Genomic DNA, 9,443 nt, shown 5'->3' on the forward strand with positions numbered 1-9,443 from the left:
GGGACAGGGACAATGGCACGGGCACAGCGCCACCCAGAGGCGCTGCAGCGCTGGGACATCGCGGGGACAGCGGGTGACACATCCGCCCCCTCCCCGGGTGACCCCCACGTCCTCCCCAGGTGTGCCCAGGTGCCCCCAGGTGTGCCCAGGTGTGCCCCCATCCCCCCAGGTGTGCCGAGGTGTGTGCCCAGGTCTATCCCAGGTGTGCCCAGGTGTACCCAGGTGCCCCCAGGTGTATCCCAGGTGTACCCCAGGTGTACCCAGGTGTGTCTCAGGTGTGCCCAGGTGTATACCAGGTGTCCCCAGGTGTGTCTCAGGTGTGCCCGGGTGTATCCCAGGTGTGCCCAACTGTGCCCAGGTGTACCCAGGTCTATCCCAGGTGTGCCCAGCTGTGCCCAGGTGAGCGCCCACCCCCAGCCGTGCCTCACCTGGGCAGGGCAGCGCAGCAGCCCCTGGGGGCTCACCTGGCCGCCCCCCCGCAGCTCCAGCGCCCTCAGGGGGGGGGTCCCGCGCAGGAGGCGCCGCAGGAGCCCCTCCCCCCCCCCGGCCTCGCCCAGCGCCAGCAGCCGCAGCCCCGAGAACCGGGGGGGAGGGGCGGCCCCGGGGGGGGGGGGAGGGGCAGCGCTGGGGGAGGGGCTCCCACACCGCCCCCCCAGCCGCAGCTCCTGGGGGGAGGGGCAGAGGTCAGGGGGGAGGGGCACCCTGGGGTGGGGGAGGGGCAGAGGTCGGGGGGAGGGGCACCCTGGGGTGGGGGAGGGGCAGAGGTCAGGGGAGGGGCACCCTGGGTGGGGGAGGGGCAGAGGTCAGGGGGAGGGGCACCCAGGGGTGGGGGAGAGGCACCCTGGGGTGGGGGAGGGGCAGAGGTCGGGGGAGGGGCACCCTGGGGGTGGGGGAGGGGCACCCTGAGGTGGGGGAGGGGCACCCGGGGGTGGGGGAGGGGCAGAGGTCGGGGGGAGGGGCACCCTGGGGTGGGGGAGGGGCACCCTGAGGTGGGGGAGGGGCACCCGGGGGTGGGGGAGGGGCACCCTGGGGTGGGGGAGGGGCACCCTGGGGTGGGGGAGGGCGCCCAGGAGTGGGGAGGGGCAGACGTCGGGGGGAGGGGCACCCTGGGGTGGGGGAGGGGCAGAGGTCAGGGGGAGGGGCACCCGGGGGTGGGGGAGGGGCACCCAGGGTCACTTTAAGGGGTGGGGGAGGGGCACATTTTGGATTTTGGGGGGGTTTTGGGGGATCCCGGGGTGATTTGGGGGGCCCCAGGTGAGCTCTGGGGTATTTTGGGGTGCCCAGGTGATTTTGGGGTGCCCAGGTGAGAATTTTGGCATTTCCAGGTGAATTTTTGGCGTTCCCAGGTGAGTTTTGGGGCGCCCAGGTGATTTTGGGTTACCCAGGTGACGTTTTTGGGTGATTTTGGGGGTGTTTTTGGGGTATTTTTGGGTTTTTTTGGGGTGCCCAGGTGATTTTTGGGGTGCCCGGGTGATTTTTGGGGTGCCCAGGTGGATTTTGGGGTGCCCAGGTGATTTTTGGGGTGCCCGGGTGATTTTTGGGGTGCCCGGGTGATTTTGGGGTGCCCGGGTGATTTTGGGGTGCCCAGGTGGATTTTGGGGTGCCCAAGTGGATTTTGGGGTGCCCGGGTGATTTTTGGGTACCTGCAGCAGGCTCAGGCCGCCTGCAGCCGCTCCAGGGGCAGCGGGAGGGATTTGGGGTGCCCAAGGGTGGTTTTTGGGGGATTTTGGGGGGTTTTTTTTGGGGATTTTTGGGGTTTTTGGGGTGCCCAGGTGATTTTTGGGGTGCCCAGGTGGATTTTGGGGTGCCCAGGTATTTTGGGGTACCTGCAGCAGGGGACAGGCCGCCTGCAGCCGCTCCAGGGGCAGCGGGAGGGGATTTGGGGTGCCCAGGTGGATTTGGGGTGCCCAGGTGAGGTTTTTGGGGTATTTTTTTGGGGATTTTGGGTTTTTTGGGTGCCCAGGTGGATTTTGGGTTTTTTGGGGTGCCCGGGTGGATTTTGGGGTTTTTTGGGGTGCCCGGGTGATTTGGGGTACCTGCAGCAGGGGACAGGCCGCCTGCAGCCGCTCCAGGGGCAGCGGGAGGGGATTTGGGTGCCCAGGTGAGGTTTTTGGGGTATTTTTTTGGGGATTTTTTGGGTTTTTTTGGGGTGCCCAGGTGATTTTTGGGGTGCCCAGGTGGATTTTGGGGTTTTTTGGGTGCCCGGGTGATTTTGGGGTACCTGCAGCAGGGGACAGGCCGCCTGCAGCCGCTCCAGGGCAGCGGGAGGGGATTTGGGGGTGCCCAGGTGGATTTGGGGTGCCAGGTGAGGTTTTGGGGTATTTTTTTGGGGATTTTTGGGTTTTTTTGGGGTGCCCAGGTGGATTTTGGGGTGCCCAGGTGGATTTTGGGGTGCCCGGGTGATTTTGGGTACCTGCAGCAGGCTCAGGCCGCCTGCAGCCGCTCCAGGGGCAGCGGGAGGGGATTTGGGGTGCCCAGGTGAGGTTTTTGGGGGTTTTTGGGGTATTTTTTTGGGGATTTTTGGGGTTTTTTGGGGTGCCCAGGTGTTTTTTGGGGTGCCCGGGTGTTTTTTGGGTGCCCAGGTGTTTTTGGGGTGCCCGGGTGATTTTGGGGTACCTGCAGCAGGGGACAGGCCGCCTGCAGCCGCTCCAGGGGCAGCGGGAGGGGGGGGCCGGGCCCCCCAAACTCTGATCCAGCTCCAGGACCCGGAGCCGGGGACAGCGCCCGGCCTGGGAAACGGGACGGGAAATTTGGGGAATTTGGGGAATTTTGGGGATTTTGGGGAATTTTGGGATTTTTAAGGGATTTAGGGGGATTTTTGGGGGGAATTTGGGGGATTTTTGAGGGGATTTTGGGGAATTTTGGGGATTTTGGGGATTTGGGATTTTTAAGGGGATTTAGGGGGATTTTTGGGGGGAATTTGGGGGATTTTGGGGATTTTGGGGGGATTTGGGGAATTTTGGGGATCTTTAAGGGATTTAGGGGAATTTTGGGGGGATTTGGGGATTTTAGGGGGGAATTTGGGGGATTTTGGGGGATTTTAGGGGGGAATTTGGGGGATTTTGGGGGATTTTTGGGGGGGATTTGGGGATTCTTGAGGGGATTTTTGGGGGATTTTTGGATTTTTGGGGGGATTTTTGGGGGGAATTTGGGGGGATTTTGAGGGGATTTTGGGGAATTTTGGGAGGATTTGGGGATTTTGGGGATTTTTGGGGGGAATTTGGGGAGATGTTGGGGATTTTTGGGGGGAATCTGGGGATTTTGGAGATTTTTGGGTGGAATCTGGGGATTTTGGGGATTTGGGGGATTTTTGGGGGGAATTTGGGGAATTTTGGGGATTTTTGAGGGGATTTTGGGGAATTTTGGGAGGATTTGGGGGATTTTGGGGGGATTTAGGGGATTTTTGAGGGGATTTTGGGGAATTTTGGTGATTTTGGGGGGATTTAGGGATTTTTGGGGGATTTTGGTTGAATATGGTGATTTGGGGGATCTGTGGGGTTTTGGGGCATTTTGGGGGATTTTGGGGTGTATTTGGAGATATTTTGGGGATATTTTGCGGTGATTTTTGGCGATATTTTGAGGATATTTTTGGGGCTACTTTGGGGTGATTTTTGGGGTGATTTTGGAGATATTTTGGGGATATTTTGGGGCTATTTCAGGATATTTTTGGGGTGATTTTGGGGATGTTTTTTGGGATATTCTGGGGATATTTTGGGGACATTTGGGATATCTTTGGGGTGACTTTGGGGCTATTTTGGGGTGATTTTTGGGGGATTTTGGGGATATTTTTGGGTTGATTTTGGGGATATTTTGGGATATTTTTGGGGTGATTTTGGTGATATTTTTGGGTATATTTTGGGGTGATTTTGGGGGATTTTGGGCCGTTTCCAGCCCCGCACTCACGGCCAGCGCGGGCAGCACCGGCCGCAGGTGGGCGCAGGTGAGGTGCAGGTGCTGCAGGGGGGGAGGGGCGGCCAGGAACCCCCCGAGCGCCGCCGGCTCCACCTGGGGACCCCAAAACCACACAGGTGACCCCAAAATCCCTCAGGTGACCCAAAATCCCCCAGGTGATCCCAAAACCCATCCAGGTGACCCCAAAATCCCCCCAGGTGTCCCAAAATCCCTCAGGTGACCCCAAAATCCCCCAGGTGACCCCAAAATCCCCCCAGGTGTCCCCAAAATCCCCCCAGGTGACCCCAAACCCATCCAGGTGACCCCAAAACCCCCCAGGTGACCCCAAAACCCATCCAGGTGACCCCAAAACCCCCCCAGGTGTGCCCAAAATCCCACAGGTGTCCCCAAACACCCCCAGGTGACCCCAAAACCCATCCAGGTGACCCCAAAACCCATCCAGGTGACTTCAAAATCCATCCAGGTGTGCCCAGAATCCCTCAGGTGACCCCAAAACCCCCTGAGGTGTGTCCAAAACCCCCCCAGGTGACCCCAAAACCCCCCCAGGTGTGCCCAAAATCCCACAGGTGTCTCCAAACCCCCTCAGGTGACCCCGAAAACCCCACAGATGACCCCAAACACCCCCAGGTGACCCCAAAACCCCCCCAGGTGTGCCCAACCCCCCCCAGGTGTCCCCAACCCACTCTCAGGTGACCCCAAAACCCCACAGGTGTCCCCAACTCCCCCCAGGTGTGCCTAACCCGCCAGGTGTGCCCAGGTGTGCCCAACCCCCCCCCAGGTGTGCCCAGCTCTCACCTGGCAGCGCCGCAGCTCCAGGTGCTGCAGGTGGGGGCAGAACTTGCTCAGGGCCTGGGGAGGGAAGGGGAGGCTCCAGGTGTGCCCAGGTGTGCCCCCTCCCCCCAGGTGTGCCCAGGTGTGTCCCAGGTGTGCCCAGGTGTGTCCCAGGTGTGCTCCAGCTGTGCCTAGGTGTGTCCAGGTGTGTCCCAGGTCTATTCCAGGTGCGCCCAGGTGCGCCCAGGTGTGCCACCTCCCCCCCAGGTGTGCCCAGGTGTATCCCAGGTGTGTCCAGGTGTGCTCCAGCTGTGCCCAGGTGTGTCCCAGGTGTGCCCAGGTGTGTCCCAGGTGTGCTCCAGGTGTGCCCAGGTGTGCCCAGGTCTCTATCCCAGGTGTGCCCAGGTGTGCCCAGGTGCCCCCAGGTGTGCCCAGGTCTATCCCAGCTGTCCCCAGGTGTGCCCAGGTGTGCCCAGGTGTGCCCAGGTGTGCCCCAGTGCCCACCTGCAGCACAGGCCCCACGTGCCGGCTCCAATCACTGAGCACGAACTCCTGCAGGAGCGAGAACCTGGCACGGGCGAGACACGCGTGACACAGGCGTGACACAGGTGTGACACAGGCGTGACACAGGCGTGACACAGGCGTGACACAGGCGTGACACAGGCGTGACACACGCGTGACACAGCTGAGCCGCACGCCCGTGTGGGCGGGGCCGGCCTCACCTGCTCTCCACCAATCGCAGCAGCGGGTTCAGCACCTGCTCGGGGGGACGGCGGCCGCGGGCGGGGCCGCCCAGGTGAGCCCCCAGGTGAGCCCCCAGGTGAGCCCCCAGGTGAGCCCCCAGGTGAGCCCCCAGGTGCACCCGCAGCCACAGCCGGGGGTCGGCGGCCAGGTCCCGCCACAGGCGGCACACGCGTGACGCCCTGCACACGCGACAGACACGGGAGGGACACGTGAGGGACAGGAAATGCCCCCAGGTGTGCCCAGGTGTGTCCAGCTGTGCCCAGGTGTGCCCAGCTGTCCCCAGGTGCCCCCAGGTGTGCCCAGGTGTGCCCAGGTGTGCCCAGGTGTATCTCAGATGCCTCTCAGGTGCCCCCAGGTGCCCCCAGGTGTGTCCCAGGTGCCCCCAGGTGTGCCCAGGTGTATCCCAGGTGCCCCCAGGTGTATCCCAGGTGTGCCCAGGTGTGCCCAGGTGTGTCCCAGGTGCGCCCAGGTGTGCCCAGGTGCCCCCAGGTGTGCCCAGGTGTGCCCAGGTGTATCCCAGGTGTATCCCAGGTGTGTCCCAGGTGTGCCCAGGTGCCCCCAGGTGTGCCCAGGTGTATCCCAGGTGTATCCCAGGTGTATCCCAGGTGTGCCCAGGTGTATCCCAGGTGCCCCCAGGTGTGCCCAGGTGTGCCCAGGTGTGCCCAGGTGCCCCCAGGTGTGCCCAGGTGTATCCCAGGTGTATCCCAGGTGTATCCCAGGTGTATCCCAGGTGTGCCCAGGTGTGCCCAGGTGCCCCCCAGGTGTGCCCAGGTGTATCCCAGGTGCCCCCAGGTGCCCCCAGGTGTATCCCAGGTGTGCCCAGGTGCCCCCAGGTGTATCCCAGGTGCCCCCAGGTGTGCCCAGGTGTGCCCAGGTGTGCCCAGGTGTGCCCAGGTGCCCCCAGGTGTGCCCAGGTGTGCCCAGGTGTGCTCACCTGCAGAGGAAGGGCAGCGCCCCCTCCCCCTGCGCGCCGCTCCGGAGGATCCTCAGGACGATCTCGGGGGGCAGCGGGGGCGGGGCCGGCCCCTCCCCCCCCTCACCTGCCCCGGGGCCTTCGTCCTCCTCTTCCTCACCTGGGGGAACACCTGAGCTCTCACCTGGGCCGGAGCCTTCATCCTCCTCTTCCTCACCTGGAGGAACACCTGAGCTCTCACCTGGGTCGGGTCCTGAGCCTTCATCCTCCTCTTCCTCACCTGGGGCATCACCTGGGCCGGGTCCTGAGCCTCCTTCATCCTCCTCTTCCTCACCTGGGGGAACACCTGAGCTCTCACCTGGCCTGGAGCCTTCGTCCTCCTCCTCCTCCTCCTCATCACCTCGGCCGGAGCCTTCGTCCTCCTCCTCCTCACCTGGGGCATCACCTGGGCCGGGTCCTGAGCCTTCATCCTCCTCTTCCTCACCTGGGGGAACACCTGGGCTGGAGCCTTCATCCTCCTCTTCCTCACCTGGGAAATCACCTGGGCCGGGTCCTGAGCCTTCATCCTCCTCTTCCTCACCTGGGGGAACACCTGAGCTCTCACCTGGGTCAGGGCTGAGCCTTCGTCCTCCTCCTCCTCCTCACCTGGGGACGGGGTCACACCTGAGCTCTCACCTGGCCGGAGCCTTCCTCCTCCTCCTCCTCCTCCTCCTCCTCACCTGGGCTCCCTGTGAGGGCCCCGCGGCTCTGCTAGGGGGGAAGGGACAGGTGAGGGGCATCTGGGACATTTTGGGACATTTGGGACATTTTGGGACATTTGGGGTCATTTTGGGACACGTGGGAACATTTTGGGGACATTTTGGGAAATTTGGGGACATTTTGGCACATTTGGGAAATTTGGGGCCATTTGGGGCCATTTTGGGTAATTTTGGGGACATTTTCGGGACATTTTGTATCATTTTGGGACATTTTGGGTCACTTTGGGGACATTTTGGGTAATTTTGGACATTTGGGGCCATTTGGGTCATTTTGGGGACATTTTTGGGGTCATTTTGTATCATTTTGGGACATTTTGGGGACATTTTGGGTAATTTTGGGACACTTGGTGCCATTTTGGGGTCATTTTTGGGTCATTTTGGTGCCATTTTGGGGTCATTTTGGGCCATTTTGGGTCATTTTGTGCCATTTTGGGTCATTTTGTGCCATTTTGGGTCATTTTGGGACTCTCTCTCTCTCTCAGGTGCGTCCGGGGCTGTTTTTTGGGGTGGGGGAGGGGCACGGCGGGGTGGTTTTGGGGTGGGGGAGGGGTGTCCCAGGTAGGGGGTGGGGTGGGGGCGGGGCCTGTCCCCTCCCCTCCCCCTCCCCCTCCCCCTCCCCTCCCCCTCCCGCGGGCCGGGGGGATCCCCGGGGTGGGGGAGGGGAACCGGCCCCTCCCCCCTCCCCCTCCCCCTCCGCTCCCCGCCCCTCCCCCTCCTGTCCGGGGGCTCGCGGGGGGTGGGGGTGGGGGAGGGGCGGATCGCGCGACCCCCGCCCGGTTCTCACCGGCCGCCGCCATCTTGGGGAGGGGGCGTGGCTTCGGGGAGAGGGGGGAGGGGCCGTGCCGGCTCCCCTCCCCCACCCCCATAACCAACAAACCACGCCCCCTCCACATAGCCACGCCCACTGACCAACAACCACGCCCCCTTCACAATAGCCACGCCCCCTCCTCTAAAACCACGCCCCTTTTCTATAGCCACGCCCCTCTCCCATAGCCACGCCTACATCTCCATAGCCACGCCCCCTCATCCATAGCCACCCACCCTTTGCTTAGCCACGCCCCCTCGCCTTAGCCACGCCCCCTCCGCGGCTCAGGCCACGCCCCCTCTGCCCATTCCCGCTCGCGCCTCGCTCCAGCCAATCCCCGCACGGGGCGGCGCGGGGTGGGCGGGGCCTCGCCCCGCCCGGCCAATCGGGAGGCGCGGGGGGCGTGGCCGCGGCGGCCGCCGGCCAATGAGCGCGCGCGGGGGGCGTGGCCCGGCGGCGGCGGCGGCCATGGGGCTGCGGCGGGCGGTGAGGGGGGGCGGGGGGAGCGCCGGGACCCCTCCCCCACCCCGGGACCCCCCCCGGGACCCCTCCCCCACCCCGGGACCCCCCCCGGGACCCCTCCCCCACCCCGGGACCCCCCCCCGCAACTTCCCGGAACTTCCGCCGGGACCGGGACCCCCCCCGGGAACTCCTCAGGGGCCCCTCCCCCACCCCCGGAGTCACCGGGACCCCCCAAATCTCACCGGGACCCTCCGGGACCCCCCCAAATGTCACCGACGCCCCCCCGGGACCCCCCGGAGTCACCGGGACCCCCCCGGGAACTCCGGACAGGCCCCTCCCCCACCCCCGGAGCACCGGGACCCCCCCGGGACCCCCCCAATGTCACCGGGACCCCCCCGGAACTCCTCAGGGGCCCCTCCCCCACCCCCGGAGTCACCGGGACCCCCCAAATGTCACCGGGACCCTCCGGGACCCCCCCAATGTCACCAACCCCCACCCGGGACCCCCCCGGAGTTACCGGGACCCCCCAAATGTCACCGGGACCCTCCGGGACTCCCCAAATGTCACCGACGCCCCCCCGGGACCCCCCCAATGTCACCGGGACCCCCCCGGGAACTCCTCAGGGGCCCCTCCCCCACCCCCGGAGTCACCGGGACCCCCCCAAATGTCACCGGGACACTCCGGGACCCCCCAATGTCACCAACCCCCACCCGGGACCCCCCCGGAGTCACCGGGACCCCCCCGGGAACTCCGGACAGGCCCCTCCCCCACCCCCGGAGCACCGGGACCCCCCCGGGACCCCCCCAATGTCACCGGGACCCCCCAAATGTCACCGGGACCCCCCCCGGGAATTCCGGGCGGGCCCCTCCCCCACCCCCGGAGTCACCGGGACCCCCCGGGACCCCCCCAATGTCACCGGGACCCCCCAAATGTCACCGGGACCCCCCCGGGAATTCCGGGCGGGCCCCTCCCCCACCCCCGGAGTCACCGGGACCCCCCAAATGTCACCAACCCCCACCCGGGACCCCCCCGGAGTTACCGGGACCCCCCCGGGACCCCCCCAATGTCACCGGGACCC

The 9,443-nt window shown here is 64.8% G+C and overlaps 1 protein-coding gene and 1 long non-coding RNA gene across 2 annotated transcripts; both read right to left on the bottom strand.

The window, feature by feature from the left end:
• Nucleotides 1-3,540: 3,540 nt before the first annotated feature.
• On the bottom strand, nt 3,541-5,472 carry LOC110483344 (uncharacterized). The gene is made up of 4 exons (XR_013340029.1): nt 5,406-5,472; nt 5,188-5,251; nt 4,708-4,761; nt 3,541-4,005 (listed from the first exon to the last, which is right to left on the bottom strand). It is a non-coding gene; the product is annotated as an uncharacterized LOC110483344 (long non-coding RNA).
• Nucleotides 5,473-6,348: 876 nt separating this feature from the next.
• On the bottom strand, nt 6,349-7,944 carry LOC144246328 (uncharacterized). Its single transcript, XM_077783588.1, has 4 exons — nt 7,883-7,944; nt 7,016-7,090; nt 6,582-6,920; nt 6,349-6,500 (listed from the first exon to the last, which is right to left on the bottom strand). The coding sequence occupies exons 3-4, from the start codon at nt 6,903-6,905 to the stop codon at nt 6,414-6,416; spliced, it is 411 nt and encodes a 136-aa protein (XP_077639714.1). The 5' UTR covers nt 6,906-6,920; nt 7,016-7,090; nt 7,883-7,944; the 3' UTR covers nt 6,349-6,413.
• Nucleotides 7,945-9,443: the final 1,499 nt, after the last annotated feature.

This window comes from Lonchura striata, chromosome 1 (assembly GCF_046129695.1).
Source record: "Lonchura striata isolate bLonStr1 chromosome 1, bLonStr1.mat, whole genome shotgun sequence".
Classification (NCBI taxonomy): Eukaryota; Metazoa; Chordata; class Aves; order Passeriformes; family Estrildidae; genus Lonchura; species Lonchura striata.